Source organism: Chinchilla lanigera, unplaced genomic scaffold, assembly GCF_000276665.1.
Source record: "Chinchilla lanigera isolate Chin_1 unplaced genomic scaffold, ChiLan1.0 scaffold00015, whole genome shotgun sequence".
In the NCBI taxonomy this organism is placed as follows: domain Eukaryota; kingdom Metazoa; phylum Chordata; class Mammalia; order Rodentia; family Chinchillidae; genus Chinchilla; species Chinchilla lanigera.
This window is the reverse complement of record NW_004955416.1, coordinates 14,754,427-14,773,161: the sequence shown is the minus strand read 5'-3', so window position 1 is coordinate 14,773,161 and position 18,735 is coordinate 14,754,427. Positions and strand designations below refer to the sequence as shown.

At 50.6% G+C, this 18,735-nt stretch overlaps 1 protein-coding gene across 1 annotated transcript in view; it reads right to left on the bottom strand.

Moving 5' to 3' along the window:
* Nucleotides 1–4,282: 4,282 nt before the first annotated feature.
* Nucleotides 4,283–18,735, bottom strand: part of Crtc3 (CREB regulated transcription coactivator 3) — a gene marked incomplete at its 5' end in the record, with an annotated part of 96,589 nt that continues 82,136 nt past the window's right edge. Inside the window, 6 exon segments of the mRNA XM_013512506.1 lie at nucleotides 4,283–7,477; nucleotides 7,927–8,029; nucleotides 9,451–9,531; nucleotides 9,621–9,821; nucleotides 12,984–13,282; nucleotides 16,225–16,442. Coding sequence (XP_013367960.1) covers nucleotides 7,269–7,477; nucleotides 7,927–8,029; nucleotides 9,451–9,531; nucleotides 9,621–9,821; nucleotides 12,984–13,282; nucleotides 16,225–16,442 — 1,111 coding nt within the window.

Here is an 18,735-nt window from a genome sequence, read left to right as displayed (position 1 = left end):
GTCCTTTCTCTTTTCTTCTGAAACCAAGGGCTATGCAGGGCCAGCTCTGCTTGTGGCAATGGCAGAAGCACATGGGGACAGACTGTGCTGCCAAGGCCGTATCAAGGCTTTGTGTAAGTCCTGTCTCCAAACATCTCACCGGCCAGAGCAAGTCACAGAGCAGAGCCCAGAACAAAGGCATCTGGAGGCAGGTGTTGGGACTCATACAGCCTGCAGGTACATGCCCTCCGGGTTGGGGAGCTGAACAGACAGGGGGCAGCCAGAATAACTGATAGAAAATCACTTTTTAAAAGGTCAAGGAGAAGCCCTGTGTGGTGGTACATACCGTGATGTCAGTAGTCCGGGAGGCTGAGGCAGGAGGATCACAATTTTAAGTCCAGCCTAGGGAATTATGCAAGACCTTGTCTCAAAATACAAATAAAAAAAGGCTGGAGATGTAACTCAGCACAAAGACCACGGGATAATCCCCAAGTGGGCAGGGCTGCTGGTCCACTCTTCCCACAGTGGGAGCCAGTGGGAGTGAAGGAAGTAACTATTTGCCTAGCAATAACCCAAACCTCGCAGCAGGCTTCCCAGAGGAGGTGTCATTGGATGTTGGTCTTGCAGGAGAAGTGGGATTTTGCCCAGTGAGGGTGGGAAAGGATGGGCACTGCTGTCAAAGGCACAGAGTATAAAGATGTGTGGGGCCGGGTCCCCTGATACACTTCAGTGTTCTTTTTTTTTCTGAGACAGGGTCTTGCTGGGTAGTTAAGGCTGGCCTTGGGCTCACTATGTAGCCTTGGCTGACCTCAAACTCGAAGCACTCCTGTCTCAGCCTCCCAAGTGTTGGGATTACAGTTGTGGGCTACCATGCCCGGCTATACGCATTTTCTTTATTTCCAAATTCTAAAATATCCACTACGTGTCATCAAGCACAAAGCCAAAAGCTACATTTTTCACACGTGACTGCACTGGGAAGTGGGGTCGGTGTATGCACCAGTCTTGGGGGCACACACCCGCCAGCTTCACAGCTCACTTGCCCCTGGTGCGAGTGGCTGAGCCCTGCCGGGAGACTGCAGGGTGACAAGCCAAAGCCCTGAGGCAGAGGGCAAATAGCTCCAGAATGGGCGAGCAGGCAGCGAGCAGGGGATCTGCACACACAATGGCGGCCAGACAATGGTGGGAGCGATAGTTACGGGACAGGATGTAAGCAGTGTGAGCCCGGATAATGTAAAAATGCCAATTCACAAAATTTGGGAGGGCAGGAACTGGGAAGCAGCGGGGAGCTCATTTCCTCCTCCCACACCAGGGTGTCCAGAGATGCCACCTGTCGCTGAAGCGAAAGCACAAACCCAGCCACTTACTAGTTTCCTTTCTTCCAGAGAAATTAGACACATAAGCAACAGTGTGGTGATTTGCGGCTTGGCAAGTTCTTCAGTGACGTACATTTTGGTTTCCTTTCATTCTCTTGTTTAAATCTTTTTTCTAAAGAGCAGGTATTGTGTGAGCTCATTTCTTGAACATTTCCAAGCAGCTCCCTCAGCTGTGCTCTATGTATACACTGATGTGCTCCATCCTGGTGTTCCCAGGATTTTTTTACGGGGTCCTGGGTTTCTGGATCACTTGCAAAATTTGGTTTTGGAACTCTTTTTTGTTTGTTTGTGTTTTTGAGAAGGGTTTTGCTATGTAGTCCAGGCTGGCCTTAAACTCACTATGTAGTCCAGGTTGGCCTTGCATTTGCAGTGATCCTCCTGCCTCAGCCTTCCCAGTGCTGAGATTATAGGTGTGCACCACCATGCCCGGGTGTTTCTGTTTTGAAACTGTTTAGTTTCACATTTTTTATAATGAGCACATACTATTTTCATAAAAGTAAAGTCTTTTTTTTTTTTCTTTTTTGAGAGCGGGTTTCACAAAGCAGTCCAGACTGGCCTCGAACTCATGGTGAACCTCCTGCCTCAGCCTCCCAAGTGCTGGGATTACAGGCGTGAATCACCACACCTGGCAGTAAAGCCCTTTTTTTTAAAAAAAAAATATATATTTCTTGAGAAGAGGAAAAAATGCTCCTTTAGTAGGCTCCCACGTCACTTGTGCAGACTGCCCAGGGTGGCAGCCAGGCATCTGGGCCTGCTCCTGGGACCAGCTCCGGGCTCCCAGGGTGAGGGGCACAGTCGGTCACAGGTGGCCCAGGGCAGAGGCAGCTGTGGTCCCTCAGATGGTTCTGGATGCACTTCTGAGCCTTGGGAATCGGGGGCAGTGGAAAGTGGGGAGGCCACCAGTTAGGGGCACAGGGAGTCAGGGGGCAAGGCCTTGGGCCTCCGGCTCTAGCTGGGTGACCTGCGCTTCTCCAGGCCTGAGAAGTCATCCTTGCTGCGCCTCACTGTCAGTTCTGTGACAGACATGGGACACACAGTGTTTGGATAGCAGTGGTGGGCACAGGATCTACTTCTCACCAACGCCGCTGGCACCCCGAGCCGCGGCTACACCGGAGTGGCAGCAGCGGCTGGCTGTCTCCGCTGAGAGCCACTCTCACAGGCTCAGCTCCACCCACTGCCCACACGGGGACACAGCCCTAGCAAACCTCGATTTCCACACTCGTACAGCAGATCGCGCTCCGTGAGCAACAGAGCCGAGTAACATCAGAAGCATGATGGGAATTCAGAACTTCCAGCAACTGGGGGACACTGTCTCGGCAAGAGTGACAGAGCCACGCAGCAGGTAACAGTGAAATACCACCACTGACAGTGATCGAGCACTTGCTATGTGCTGGACACAATTCTAAGGGCTTGAATTGTGCACGTTGATCTCACCCTCCCAGCTCCGTGACACGGGGGTGCTGCTTCACTCCAGAGAACACTGAGGCATGGAGAGATTGAAAGTAGTCTCTCTGCTAACTCCTTAGGGAGGGCCGGACAGGAGGAAGCCAGCTAAGAGGTTGCTGCAGGCCAGAGAAACAGTGTGGGTTCGAGAAGCCCTTGAGACTCACAGTGGACTTGAGGGGTGAGGGTGGAGTGCGGAGGACACGCGCTCTCCAGCACCCCTGGTCCTGAGGGAGGACAGGGACCAGCTGGGACGAGCCTGGCCCTAGGATGTAGGAGCCAAGAGACTGGGCGTAGCCCTGGCGGATGGGCGAGGTGATGGCGGGGATGCTCGCAGCCCCCCGGATGACCCCCAGCTGACGGGCAGGAGGGACAGGATGGAGAGGCTGCCAGCCTGGGACCTGCGCAGGAAGCCGGAGAGCACAGGGTGCCTGGGAGATGTGTACCGAGTGGTGCAAGGAGGCTCCATGAGAAGTGGGTGGACCGAGGGCTCCAGCGTGCAGAGAGTTTGGAATGGAACTGGGCAGTGGGGTGTGCAGGTGGGCGGGCAGGAGGGGAGGATGGAGCGGCAGGAGTTCTCTCCCAGGAAAGGAGAAGCAGGAGTTGAGGGTAAGTGGCCCTGGGCTTGTTTTCAGGAGGGGAGATTGAGGTGCATAACGGCTTGAGGTGGGGGATGCCAGTCACAGAGAAAGAACAGATCACAGGGACACTGGAAATGTGGGAGAACAGAGTTGGGCAAATTTACAGGGGAGAAATCAAGCATGGTTGTTCATGCCTGTAATCCCAGCACTCAGGAGGCTGAGGCAGGAGGATCACTGTGACTTTGAGGCCAGCCTGGGCTACAGAGTGAGTTTCAGGCAGGCCTGGATCACTGAGTTATATAGTGAGACCCTGTCCCAAAAAAAAAAAAAGGTTACAGGGGAGAAGGAGGGACAGGTGGGAATGGCAGGGCATGAGAGCTGCCTGATGGCTTGGATTGCTGGACCAAAGAGGAGGCCTCAGCAGTCCAAAGAGGATCAAGAGGTGAAGGGTGGGGAGGGCAGGTGGTGACTGAGAGTGGGCAGCAAGGGGTCACAGGCTTTTCCTGCGGGGTGGGGAAGCCGAGGTGCAGCGGCTCAGAGCAGTGAGAGGGCACTGAGCACACCATGGAGGCCCAGGCTGGGGCAGAGGAAAGGGAGGCTGGGAGAGGACAGGCAGGCTGAGGGAAGGGGCAACGGACAGAATTCACAGTGGGGGCAAAGAACAGGGTGTGTGTGGACCAGAGCTTCGGAAGTCAGGGTCAGAGATGGGCTTTCCAAGGCTGTTCTCAGGAGCCAGCTTCATGGGGTGCCAGGTCCTTGCTGGGAGCGACAGAGCGAGCAGCCTTCACGGCGCCCTCGGTCCTTGGCACCTGTTGCAAAGGATCTGTGCAGCCTGTGTGTGGGGTAACGGCGCGCTCCCCGTCAGCTCCCTGCACTGGGGGTGGAGAAGAACAATGACCACTGTCACCTGCTTTACTGTGCCGCTTTTAATTATGAAAGATGTAAAATGATGCATTATAAAACTTCGAAGCTACTTTATACAAAATCCAATCTTTAAATATTGTTTAACAAGGGGCCCTGGGAGTTAGGACGCTGGTGGGAAGTCTGACTAGCCGCTGCCGTGGTAGAGCCCACAAAGCATGGGGCCGCGCTGGCTCGGAACCATGTGCACACGGGTCAGAAACGCCGTGGGCAGTCAGGGCGAAGTGTCTTTCGAGGCGCACGTGGACCTGGACATGCAACGTCTCAGCTCAGGTGACACACGCCAGACAGAAATGACATGGGCCGTGGACAACGGGTGGGGCCCTGACATGATCAGGACATGCTTCTCCTAATGCCCTATGTCTTAAACACAACAATAAGGAAAAAGAAATGGAAACACAGAGAGGCTTTTAGTTCTATGCTGTTTAACTGCTAGTAAACAAAAGTAGTAGGACTGATTTCTTTTGATAAAATGAAATATTAAAAATAGCCTTTTCCGAAGTCTGGAGCCACTTCTGATGCTGAGGAGCACAGCTGGTTAGCTCCGAAGGCAGCAGAGAGCACAGGCGTAAGCCCAAGACAGGGCGACACCAGACCTGGTGTGTCCTCAACCCTGTTCAGCACGGTGGGCTGTACACTGCCCAAAACCTTCATAAGAAAGGATCAGAGGGAGGGCCCTGGGGTAAATTTAATTCACTGCTAAATCACACTATCCTCGGTACCACCTTCCCAGGGCACCCACCCTCCCACGGTCCCCACAGCGTAACTCCTCTTGTGGGCCTTGGGGTAGGGAAGGGGATGGCAGGACTGCCGTGCAAAGCAGACGGGCACCGTGACACAATGGTGCCCAAGGGTAAGTAAGGCACTATGCAGAGAGCAGATTATGCTGGGACTTCCTTTCTGCAAAAAACACCAGTCCTATAACACTGGCACCTGACTGGCAACATCCCCTTCCAGGGGCCTCTGACACAGGAGCTGGCTTCTGCTGGCACACCGGGGTGCTGGGTAATTTCCCAGCTGAAAGCCCTTTTACCGTAACAGAGTTCCCTGCTCTGCGGTCTCAAGTGTGGAGGGCTCTGGGGGTTTAACTGGGAATATGCCTTGCAGAGGAGGCCAACAGCTCCTTCCTGGGCAGAAATCAGGCAAGGAAGACTCCAGAATGACCTCCTAACTCAGAGGCAGAGACCCAGGCAAACAGGCAGACAGGAAGAGTCGGGTTCTGAGGAGGTGGAGTGGCGCACCACCGAGTTGATGGGAAGTTCAGAGGTCAGGCCTCTGGAGACAGAAGAGAAATGGGCAAGGGCTGGTGAGCTCAAAGGCGGGGATGGGAACACCCCCTTGCCAAGGGCACGGGGTGTTGTCTCCTTCACATCCTCGGGCCCAGAGCTCGGGCATGTAACCCCTCATCCTTCAGGGCTCCCCACCCCACCTGGCTGCTCTCTGCATGGCTGCTGGACACCAGGGGTCCCATTCCCAGGCTCGGTTTGTGGAGGCAGGCACTGCTGGTAATGTGCTTGCTCCTATCACTGCATAATGAGGCACTAATGAGTTAATGATAGTTCCATGGATTAGGCCTGCGTTTACTATGAACTTATTGTTCTAACCTCACAGCACAAATCTCTATTTTAAGCAACTTAGAGCAGAGCATGGATGTGAGAAAGGCGCTCTCAGGAAGCGGAGGCCCCCTGAGGATGTGCAGGTGCCAGCCCTGGGGAGGCCTGGGCTTGCTCAGCCATTCCGGATCCACTCGGCAGCAATCCCCGCCTTCTGCCGTGATGCAGAACCCCAAGGAGAAGGAGGCCTCTCCTGTGGATCCGGCCTTCTAGTGTTAGAAGCATAGTAAAGTGCATGGTGAGTTGAGCACAGGCACCAGCATGAGGAAAGCTAAGCTCAGAGGCCCTGGTGGGGAACGGGGCAGCTCCAGGAGAGATCACCTCACCACCGGGCAGACTGATGCGTGCACCCCACACGCAGCTATGCGGCACGGTTTCCGTACCAGGCACTTATTAGGTTCTAGAAGCTTGATGAGGAATAAGGCACAGTCTCTGCCCTCTGGGAGCTTGTGGTCGGGCAAGGTTACAGGAAACTCCCACCCCAGAGAGCAGGAGCTCAGAGCTAGGGGCGCCCCAGCTGCCTGCGGGGAGGGAAGCCTGTGCTTGTCTGGAGCTGTCCCGTGTCTTCGGGCTGCCTGCAGTGCCCTTTCTTCCTCAGCCTCCAGAAGGAGTGCAGCTCATCCACTGCCAGGGGACCTTTTCCGTGACTAAATAAAACAGTCTTCCTTTTCCTCCTGTCCTTAAGGAAAAGGTGTAAAGCAGCAAAAAAGAGATTACAGACTGGGAGAAAACAAACTAGCATTCGGTTTGCCTGACTCAAGCCTGTCCTCGGCCTGGTGGCTAAAGTTCTTCATACGGTAAGTGAGGCGCCTGAGAGCCGTGGCTTGCTGGCATGGCTCTGGATAAAGCCCTGGGAAGGCACCACCTGGAAGGCACCTCACTTTCATGGCCGGGTCGGAGAGGGCGGTGTGGCGCTCCAGTACCAAGTGATGCCGAGCCAGCTCCGTGGTCAGGGCCCGACGACCTCCCATGCCAGGCTATCTTCAGTGTGGACCAAGATCAGTGGTTCTGAGCATGACACAATGCTACCAAGGCCTCCTGTTACGTGGGATTTTCTACTTTTACACACAGACCGACTACGTGGCCAGTAAAAAGATGGAAGCATCAGGGGACAACGAGCTTTCCAGTTCCCCAGAAGCTCCAGAGCAGCAACACAATGTGTGTGCAGGCCCAAGAGGCAGGATGTAGCTCTGTGTCTACAGAAGCCACGGCATCCGAGAGGGGACCACACGAAAGCCTGGTGCTGAGGAACAGGCACCCTCTGTGTGGAGATAACTAAAGTCCTAGCGGGTTACTGGCTCCAATCTATTCCACTCTAGTTTAGCAAGTTCAGAAATCTTCCTGCTGTGGCTGCCTGCTCACAGTCGGTCAGCGCGAAACGTCTCTTCCACAGAGGGGTCGAGCAGACCCATGCCAGAGTCACTCAGCATACTGAGTCCGTCTAGGCTCAGGGGTTCAATCTGCAGTTCCTCTTCCAGCGGAAATGCAGTGTCCATGTTCAGGCTGACCTCGGGCATGCCTGCCAGTGCGCTGCTGAGGTCTTTGAACAGGCTGGTGCTGGAATCTTCTGAAAGGAGCAGTGAGAGGGGAGAACAGTGCTGAGTAGGAGGCATGATGTCCTGAGGCTACTACGAGAGTCCCTGCTGGCAATCCCCAAACACTATGCTGCCCTCTTCCCAGTCAGGAGGGCGGCACTGTGCCCCCACTGCTCCCAGGCCTGCAGCTCTTGCACTGGAGTTGACAATCTGGACCCTCAGTTCTACCACTGCCAATGTCTGCAATGGCTGTTAGTCACCTCAGACTAAACACCTCGGAAACATCCTGACCTCCAGGCCCTTTCCCTACCACCCCATGGTCTCTGGAGCCAACCACTTGCATCACAGGAAATAAAGTCGAGCCAGGGGACTTTCCCTCTCTGCCTTATATAATGTGATGTGGTTCAAACTGTGTTTACAAGAATGACTGTAACAACACGGTAAAGAAATTGGTGGGAGGCTGAGGGCAGCCCACACTCACCCGTCATGATGGCATTCGGGAAGTTCCCACAGTTGGAATACAGGTTTGGTCTCAAGTGAAATGAGTCCTGTGCCTCTCGGTGACCTTGCTGTGCCAGGGGCACCTGGAAGCATCGAGGATCACATTGTGAGGAACAGCCTCTGTTTCTGAGGAGAGGGGAGTCCCTTCTTTCTAGGGTCCCAGAGTGCTCTGCTGTCCCGACAATGCAGGCAAGATAGTCCTGTCAGGCACAGACCCTGCCTCTGAAGTCTACACCACGGGTAGCTTTTCCCCATCCATACTGTCCAGTGCGCTACAGGACCCCAAAGACCCCACAGTCACAGTTTCTGCAGCCCTAAGTCTCCAGGGCCCCTCTTCTCCTCAGCCTCACCGGGCTGGTGCCAACTACCATCTGTGGGAACCCTTCAAAGGCTGCATTTACGGCCCAGGACTCAGTGGTCTCTCTTCCCACCTGGTCTCTGGAAAAATGAAGATGCAGAAGCCTTTCACTGTCACACCAGAGGGAGGGGTCTCGACCAGTGCCTCTCTGGAATAAACCCTTGATCTATTTCAGACAACTTTCCTGAAATTAACTCTTCAAAGCATTTTTTAAAGAAATGTCTCAAAAGAAGGCGTTTTCATCATTGTTTAGGGATATGGTGATTCTCACCCAGACTGAAATAGGCTCTTCAGAAAACAGGGAGGCAGAGCTGGGGTGAGGCTCACTGGCAGAGTCCTTGCTCAGTACGCACGGGACCTGAGTTCCAGCCCCAGTGCCACCAAAACCCCCCCCAAAAAACCCCCAAAAAACAAAACCCTGGGGTTTACCAGTTGTCACCAGAAGCCTTCGCCATGGCCTAGTTAGGAAATACACAGGCGCGTCAGTTCACAAACACTTCTGTTTGTGAACAATGTGTTTCACAGGCAGAAGCACGGGGCAAAGCTGTTTTTGTTTGCAAACTCTGCATCGGGTGGCGAACGTGACTGTGGCCATCTTTCCCACACAAACACAAACACAGCCATCTTTTCCAGAATTACATTCATGAACTGAGGTATGACTATAATTATCTTTATTTGTTTTACAATTATTAAATTCTGGAACTGGTCATTCACTCTTCACTCCATCCTGGAAGTTGATACTCACTTACTGAACACTACAAAATGCAGGGATAGTAAAAATGGCCAGTGTCAGGGAGAAGCAAAAGAAAGTGACTGAGTGAAGATATTTCCCGGAAGAACCATCCTGTACCCCACTCCCGGACTGAGCTTTCTAGGAGCGACACGCTGAGCTGGGTGCACCAATCTCCACTTTCTAACTCCATCACCCCCACCTTGCCTCAGTTTCCTCAGCATGAGGGGGCCACTATGGTCCTTTCAGTACTGCAGACTCTACAATCCTATGACTAACTGCCATCAAAGTCTCCTAGTGTTGGCTCAAGCAACAACTCTCCGAGGTCTGACACGGACATGGCAGTCAGGGCCAGAGGTCTAGGGCAAGGAGCAGTTCAGGGCACCAAGGAAGGGCAGGCAGGGGCGATCACCCACCTGTGGGGGAAAAGCTGGGCCTGGCCTCACAGACTGCTGGTCAAAGCCCACATCTGGGAAGAAGTTGTTCAAAGATGTGCCCTGCAGAGAAGGAGGTGACCTCTTAGCTTGGAACCCAGAGCGGAACCTCCTCACCCTCTCCTCACTGACTGACGTCCTGCAGGACTCACCTGGGAAGGGAGAAGCTGGAAGTCTGATGGGGGCAGGGATGAGGAGGCCTGGGGTTGGGGAGCAGGGGGCTCCTGGGAGCGGGGCTGTGGCAAGAGAGGCTGCGGGAGCTCCTGGGGCGTGGGGTAATGGGGTGGCGGGGACACTTGAGCCTGCGCTTCAGAAGGCAAGAAGGACAGTGGGCTTTGCTCTGAGGACACCATCTGTAAAAGAAAGACACCAATGAACTTTGAGTCCTAGCTGTAAGCCCTTTGGATCAGGAAATGTCATGGTGCAGTGTGAGAAAAGCCTGTGTCTGCTCCTCTGAGTGGGTCTCAAATCTCATTTCCCCACAAAGCGTCTCCCACTCAGTGACATTTCTATTGTCTTTACAAACCAAACAAGATCCTGAGTTCGATTCCTGGTACCAAACCCCTCCTCAAAAAACACCACATGAGAATACATTCAATTGAACCAATTTTCTCAGCGAAGATTATGTTTTGTTTTCAAAGCCACGACTTCTGAAAAAGGTGCTTTGCCGCACTGCCTCTCCTGCAGAGCTCTCGCCTCGCTTGTGCTGCTGGTCCCCACCCTGCCCTCCCAGGCACCCACCAGCAGTCTTGCAGGGCTGGCCATTGGACAGCAAAGGTCAGGGTCTGTGGAAACGACAGGGTGAGGCTTTCTACTGAAAATACAGCGTTTACTAGAAGTCTCACTACCAGATCCTTAACGGTCTGCCTTGGTTCCCAGCTCGGCTCTCACAATGCTGGAATCCAGACATCGGCCTCAACACCTGTGTGCTTCAGGCAGGTGAGCCAGGCTTGAAACCCTAACACTCAGGCCATCAGAAGTTCCCCAGCAAGCTGGGCGTGGTGGTGCAGACCTGTAATCCCAGCACTCTGTGGGGCTGAGGCAGGAGGATTTTGAGTTTGGGCCCAGCTTGGGTAACTTAGTGACTTAGTGAGACTCTATCGCAAAATAAAATCAAAATAAAAAAGGGCTGGAGATGAAGTTCAGTTTGAAGGCCGTGGGTTCAGTTCCCAGTACCATAAAAGAAGAAAAAAAAAAGCAGATTAACAAAGAAAGTAAGGTACCTTATTAACTCCTAGGAGAAAGTAAATGTTCACTTTATTTCATAATATATTATATGGTTCAACTCTGACTATATTATTATAACCACCGAATATGTTCTAACCCAAATTATAAAAAATGAGGAGGGTGAGAAGTGTGTGTGTGTGTGTGTGTGTGTGTGTGTGTTGGGGGTGGCAGAGGAGGTAAAAGGAAACCAGGTCCTGATCTTAATGGTAAGATGCCATTAGATGGTGCCTAACACCAAAAATCTAGAGCAAAATAAGCATGGGTTAATACAGTTATTCCAAAGAGTCAGCCAAAAGGGTGGAAAGCAGCCATCTCTAGGCAGTGCAAATATAGTTCATGGGAAAGAGGGAGACAGTCTTATACAACAGCTTTAGAACAATTTTCCTTTTTTAACTATATGCATTATAACACTGATTATCTTTAAAATCTGAATATTAAACAAACAAAAAAGAGAAAACAACTCAAAGAGGGCAGCGTCTACCCATACAGTTTCCTTAAAATGTAGCTGGAAAGCAAGAAAACTTTTATATCCTATAAAATAATCTCGCAAAATAAAACTAAGGGCAATTCAGTAACATAAAAAGAGCCATCAAAAACCAATTACAAGACGTCCTCCCCCAGAGAGATGACGCACACAGTCACGATCCCACAGCCAGACTGGTGAGGAGCGACTAACAGGGAGACTAAATCCCTCCTGCTTCTAAACCATTACTCATTTACAGGGAAGTGCTGAGTAGGTGCTGATGTTCTAACGCATCTAGGGTGTGGCCAACAGGGTAAAAATATATTCATTGATGATATGGTAAGGAGAACTACAGTCTAGAATAAAAACAAAGTCAACAAGTCAAAAATATGACATTTCAACCTTCTTTTTTTTGTTGTTGGGAGACAGGGTCTCACAATGTAGTTTAGGCTGGTCTTGAGCTTGCTATGTAGCCCAGGCTGGCCTTGAACTTGTGGTAGTCCTCCTGCCTCAGCCTCTTGAGTGCTAGGATTATAGGCATGCACAACCATGCCTGGGTAAAAATTTTTATTTTTCTTTCTTTTCTTTCTTTCTTTCTTTCTTTCTTTTCTTTCTTTTCTTTCTTTTCTTTCTTTTCTTTCTTTTCTTTCTTTTTTTCTTTCTTTCTTTCTTTCCTTCCTTCCTTCCTTCCTTCCTTCCTTCCTTTCCTTCCTTCTTGTCTGTCTGTCCTTTTTTTCCTTCCTTCCTTCCTTTTTTTTGTGGTACTGGGGCTCAAGCTCAGGGCCTTGCACATCTAAGGCAAGAACTCTATCACTGAGCCACAGACATTTCAACTTCTTTCTTTTTTTTGAGGGGTGTGGTGCTGGGAATTGAATTTAGGGTCCTTGCATTCAGCTACTTCTGAACACCTTTGTTGTCTTTTAGGGTGTGTTGTCCTGAGCTGTTTAGGCTAGGCTTAAATTCACAATCCTGCCTCAGCATCCAGAGTGCTAGGATTATAGCAATATGCCACCAATCCTCAGTTTCAACTCCTGTTTTTGTTTTTGTTTTGAGACAGGATCTTGCTATGTAGTTCAGGCTGGCCTTAAACTCACAATGTAGCCCAGGCTGACTATGAACATGCTGTGATTCTCCTGCCTCAACTTCCCCAGTGCTGGGATACAGGTGTGTGACACCATAACCAACTTCCTGTATTTCTTTTTTTTGGTTTGTTTTTGTTTTTCTTCCGGTACCAGGAATCGAACTCACGACCTTGCGCTTGACAGGCAGGTGCTGTGCCACTGGGCTAAATCCCCAGCCCCTAACTTCCTATATTTCTATAATGGGCTTGTGACTCCTTCCAGGCAGACTTCAATTAGTCTTTTTATTGAGCTGTGATACTCATTATTCCTAGTATTTCATGAACAATAAAAGTATTGTCAAATCTGTAGTGGTCATTAGGGAAGAGGTTTAATCCACTATTAAAGCTACTTTAGTATCAAAGATACTAAATGTTTTCTTTGGCTTTCCCCTGTGGCTTAATGTAGTTAAGTCAATAATTGATTTTCCATACCAATTTAGAAACACTAACCTGGTTTCCCTTAGCTATCTTAGATATATCTGGATTGAATCTCTACATCCTATCCTAAGTTCATGAGCTAGTGACTACAAATTGTTCAGTATTTGCTTAAGAGTAATCCATACCACAAATCTGCTCTTAGACAATCATTAATGCATTCTGAATTATTCGCACTTCTGTTCTCTCTTAGTGTAATAATGGACCTAATCCAAAGCAGCCCAGAGAAGGGAAGCAACCCCGGAAGCTGGAGTGTGTGCCGGTGTTTACCTGGGAGGCGGGGTACGGGTTCAGCGGGCTGGTGGAAGAGAACTGTCTGCTGAAGCCTTGTTGTGCTTCTGGGCCGGGAGACAGTGTGAGGGGGCTGACGGGAGGCTGCCGGCGCCTTGAGGGGCCGCTCAGGTTTGTGGTGGGGAGAGACGGGTTGCTAAGGGAAAACAGACGCAGGGAAGGGTGCAGAGCAGACACACTGGTAACAGATGTCTGCGGGTGGCTATTCAGGGAAGAGGAAAGCGCTATCTTATTAAGTGTGGCTTGGATGGAGGGGTTACTCCGAGAACTCTGCAGACCTGGAAAACAATACGTTCACATATTACTTGTTACAGTTTCAGAACAATCTTTTGCTTTCCAAAGATGAAAGAAAACATCCTACTATCCCTATGTGATGGTGATGCTGTACGTAAAGGAGCCCCTGAGGGACTCTCCTACTGGAAATATCCTGGATGCACCAATGAAAAAAAGATGCATCCACATTAAGATGGTACTGAGCATCTAGCAGGAGCAAAATGACTACTGTTTCTAAAGAGGAACGGGGTGTGCAAACAACCCCTGCGGGAGTGACGCTGGGTAGGCAGTGCATAGCAGAGACTAGTGTTTGGTGTGCCCAGCCTGGATTCCTGAAAGGCCTCCAGGACCAGACCAACCATTCTGTTCACAGCCCTACATGTCTCTGTCCAAGACATACTACCTGGGTCCTCTGCTACCTGGGAAGACACTGTTTCATTGAGAACTGTGGGTTCAGGAAGACTTTCAATGCCCTCAGCGTGCCAGGGAGCTGTAGGAGGGGCACTTTCTCCTATCTCCCACCCCAGGCTCCCTCTTGCTTTGATTTCTGGGCTTTAGGAAACTGTTCATCACAGTCTATCCCAATGCAGGGACAAGGTTTTGATGATCTCCTGTTTCTTGCAGGGGCTGGGAGGAAGTTAATCTTAGCCTGAGCTGTAAAGTTTGAAAAAGGTATTTCAACAGCAGTGCAGGCTGCTAGGGCATGAGCTCCATGAAGCTGGGACCCTGTTCTATTCCTTGCTGTGTACCTTAGTACCTGGAGCAAGGCACGGCCTATGGCAGCTTCACTCCATGAAGGAAATATGCTGTTGCTGCTGCTGCATATATCTCAATTGGCAACAGCCATGTTTTAACATTCAGCCCATTAGTCTTGCACCAGCAGCTAGGGTGAGGAGAACTGTGTGTAGTTTTGTGTTGATTAAAAAATGAAGTGCTTGGGGCTGGGGATTTAGCTCAGCGGCAAAAGCGCCTGCCTGGCAAGCGCAAGGTCATGAGTTCGGTTCCCGGTACCGGAGAAAAACCAAAAAAAAAAAAATGAAGTGCTTGCTAAAAGTTATAAAAATGTGTAAATTATAAAATCAAGCACTTTAGCTGGCTTTTTTTTTTTTTTAAGACAGTCTTGCTGTGTAGCTAAGGCTGGCCTTGAACTCACTATGTAACCCAGGCTGGCCTGGAACTTGTGGTAATCCTTCTGCTTCAGCCTCCCAAGTGCTGGATTACAGGTATGCACTACCACACCTGGCTAGCAGGCAATTGTTTTTAAGGTAGGAAGATGGCTATGATGAAATCTTAGCAGTTATCCTACCATCCAATAATCTATGAAAAAGGTCAGATGCAGTTAGCTCACATAATAATTAGAGCTAGAGATCTGAATTTGGATGCAATTTTAAAAATTCATTCAAAAAGGAAGTTTAAACATTTTTTAAAATATGGGTACCATACATTTTAATGAATGCATAAACTATAAAAATATGTTACTGGTTCTGCTGTGCTCTAGACAAAATGATGCTTTTTTGAGGAAGAGAACAGCCAATGATTAAACGGGAGATTTTCAGTCTGAAAAAAAGTGTCGAAGCCCGTAACAGAAAATGCCACCTTCTTCAAGATCCTTCTGGAGCTGTGGCTGTTGCAGCTTCCATGACCCATATTATCCTCATTCAGTGAGAGTTCACCCAAAAGGGGGATTGTCCAGGCTCAAATCTAGAAACCCCAAAAGCTTTGAGAGTTTCTATTATGAAACAAGTCAAGTGACCTGAGAGCTGAGAGACTGTCTTTTCCCCATAGAGCATCCTGGGCCTGAAGGAACATATTCTCTGAAACACCCTGTGCCAAAACAGCACCAGTACTTCTGTACACACTTCTTGATTTCTAAAAGTCAAAACCTAGACTCAGTGGATGAAAAAACTTGCTTATTACTACAGACAATAAAATGAAGAAAAAAAACCCAAGATGAAAATAAAAGTGATCTCTGAAATCTGTTTTGCAAGCCTAAAATTATGTTGCACAATGGCAGCGTCACTCCTTCACAAAACCTCCTAAGTGACCCCATTCCATGTGGGTGGCAAGTTCTGATCTGTGTGGACAAGTCTCACTGAGCCCAGGGTGTGGACAGGAGGACACATCCTGCACTTACTGTCAGTGGGGCCCCTTCCCAGCACATGTCCCAGAAGTGCTGGGAGCACAGGGACCATCACTACCCAATAGGACAAGAGCATCTGGCAGGTTCAAGCCAACCATGGTGTGTGAGCTGCAGGCAATCAAACCTGTACAGTGATACCCATACAGCATTTTAGTGTAGCTAAGGCCCCATCTTTAAGCACCTGAATAATTCTTAACAGTAGCAGATTTCTACTTAATACACACACATTAAGTATAAACATTTTCACTGCATCCACTGGAAATTTTCCAAAATTCAAAATATTCTCTTTGTAAATCCAATGGGAAACTGGAGGGACCTAGGAGATACCACTATACAGAGAAGAGTTATGAACATTGTTCAGCCAGTATAGAGTGCACACTTTTTTTTTTTTTTTTTGTACTGGAGATTGAACTCAGGGCCTTTGCACTGAGTTACATCTACAGTCCTTCCTTATTTTTTATTTTGACACAAGGTTGCCTCGGCTGGGCTCCAACTTGTGAGCCTCCCAGAGCACTGGGATTAGAGGTGCATGCCACCATGCCTTGCCTACACGTATATCTTGATTCTGCAATCTTCTTCCCTCAACCTCAGGATGCACAGATTCGTGATGACAACAAAACGAGGTTTGGCGGAGTTTATCAAATGGAACAGAAACAGAACCCCCAAAATTAAATGTCCACAGGTCCAGTGGGTATTGGGGTTCACAGTTCTCTCTAACTAAGATGCAGCCACTCTCATTCAATGATGCAATGGACAGGCCAAAGGTCTGAGGCCACGGACAAGGCCCTTCCTCAGTGGAACACTTACCAGAGGAGCCTCTTAAGCCCAGGTGAGTCATGGCAGCAGGGAGGTTGCCCACACTGCTCCCCACGCTCACACTGCCCAGGAGGTGGTCGCTAGGTTCCAGAGAGGCTGGCAGTGGCGTGGAGCAGTGGAGGTTGGTCAGATCTGGCAGGGACCCTCCTGTGTTCAGGCTTCCCAGGAAGGGCGAGAGGCCTATGTTTTGCCCATTATGGGGGAGTGCACTGCAAAACAGAAAGATGAATACTTCTTTTCACAGTGCCCCTGGCTGTCAGGAAATGGAACATGTGTAGTAACTTTTCCTTGTCAAAGAAGAGCAGTGGATACCAAAGTTCAAAGTCCTAATGTAGGCTCTGTTCTCCCTTGTTCTGACAGCCTGGGTGGATGGTTTAACTCTCTGAAATATAATTTCCAAACTATTAAATTGGACTGATGATGTCACCTATGGCTAATACTCTGTAAAATATGCGGCACGATTTCATATTTCTACAGTTCTTTTTTGCTAGATTTCTAAACGATTTTTCCCACCCAAAAGATAAAAACATCATCTCTGGGAAACTAGATTCCTTCCAAGACAGACTGTTTTAATTACAGTTTTCTTAAACTTCAGAATGAGAAAAACACGTTGTCGAGCATGCATCAAAACCTGTCAGCTAGCTGCTGTGTGCCAGGCCCCAGGCTACTGCTGCGGGTGGTGAGAGCATCCACACAGTCTGGCCAGGCCCGACCTTAGCACTTGCTGATGGAAGCCTGTGGGTATCTACTTCATTTTTAGTGTTCTAAATCAAATGAACAAACCCTAAGCGAACCTGTTCTATGTGTCTGTCTTGACAGATCACACCTTTCTAACACCCTGGCGGGCCAGCTTCAAACGTGGACCTCCCACGTCCTGGGCTCCTCACACAGAAGAGCAGCCCAGCCCGCTGTCCACGCCCTCTCCCTGCCCCAGCCCTGCTCTGCCCTGCGGGGCACACGTGGGGCTGTCCCAAGCCATATGGCCAAGCTCTGCCTACACCTGGCCTCTCTGTAGGTCTAGGGAACACGCATAGGGGGTCCCTCTAGTTCTTTGGAGCTGGTCCTTCCACAGACAGGGCCACGAAGCCTCAATCACAGTTACAGGCAGACAGCAAGGCAGGAAGGATGAGCCGGCAATTGCAATGTGGCAGGTCTGCTGAGGGGTGGGTCCAGCCAGGAGGTAAAGTGAACGGGGAGGATGAAAGCAGTGACAGTGTCAGTGTTATGGAGGGGAGGCTTTGCCAAGGACGTGCCAAGGACATGAGGTGCCAGGTGCCAGGGCAGCATGTAGGGAGAGGCAGGCAGGTGGGTGAGGAACCAAGAGAGAAGACAACAGGCTGTTGTGAAGAGTCTGGGGCAGGGACTGCAGCAAAGAGGGAGGCCAAGGTGAGGAAGAGGAGGTTACTTTAGAAAGACTACTATGTGGGGGTGTGTACAGGAGGAGGAACAAGCAGAGGTGTACATTGGAAGGCTCCCATGGTGGCCCAGGTCTGTCCAGGAAGAGGGGTGGTGTTGAGGAGGAGGAGGGTAAAACAGGAGGAAGAGCCCCAGAAGACCTCTGGTCAGCACACATGCATCAGGAGAGCCCCTACCAAAACCGGGCCTTTCCGGGTCTCAGAAGCAGTAGAGACAGAGCCAGAGAGAACACAACCTGCACTGCAGCATGACTCAGGCCAGATGTATGGCTGTGCAGGGTGAGCAGCAGACCGAGGAGGCTTGCTGAGGACAGCTGAGCTGAGGATGGAGGCTCCGAGCAGGCAGCGCAGTCTATCAGGTAGCCTGAGCCAGGCAGGAAGGTGGGAAGTCACCTGGTGTGCCTAGGGCGGGGAGGACTTGGCCACCAGGAAGGTCACCTGGGAAGGAAGCAGGGAGCACCTGAGGCTGAGACTGAGGCATAGGGACTGGAGGTGGGGAAGGTGGGAAGGAGGGAAAATGTGCTGGGTCTTCCTTAGGGCAGGGTGGCTCCTGGACCTGGGGTAAGGAGCAGAGCCTAGAGGCAGAGAGAGGAGCTATGACAGTGCTGTCAGCAGACACCATGAGAGAGCACAGGGACAAGAGGCAGGGTGGGTGCTAGAGAATTCACAGAGGGGTCTGGGCTCCCGGCGCAGGGTCCAGAGGGCACAGTAGACAGGGAATAAGTGGAGGGAGAGCACGAACTCAACTTGGAGCTTTGCCACACTGGATAACATGCAGTATGGATATCACCCACTCGGCCAAGTCCTAGAGGAAGGAGTAGACATTTGGAGGAACAGCAGAGGTTGACACTGGGCCATCAGGGGCCCAGGGATGGGCAGGCCCTCAAGAGCAAACACTCTTCCAAAAGAGGGCTGACAATTTTAGACCCAGAGGGAAGGCTAAGCACTGCAGAGAGGCCTCAGCAAGGCCAGGAGAGAGGAGGCTGGCATTAGGGAGGGCCACCTTCCTGCTTCTGAGGGAGGCAAGGGCGGCAGAGCACACCTGGCACCAGAGGAGGCTGAGCTTGGCTCCATGGCCTCTCTTCCT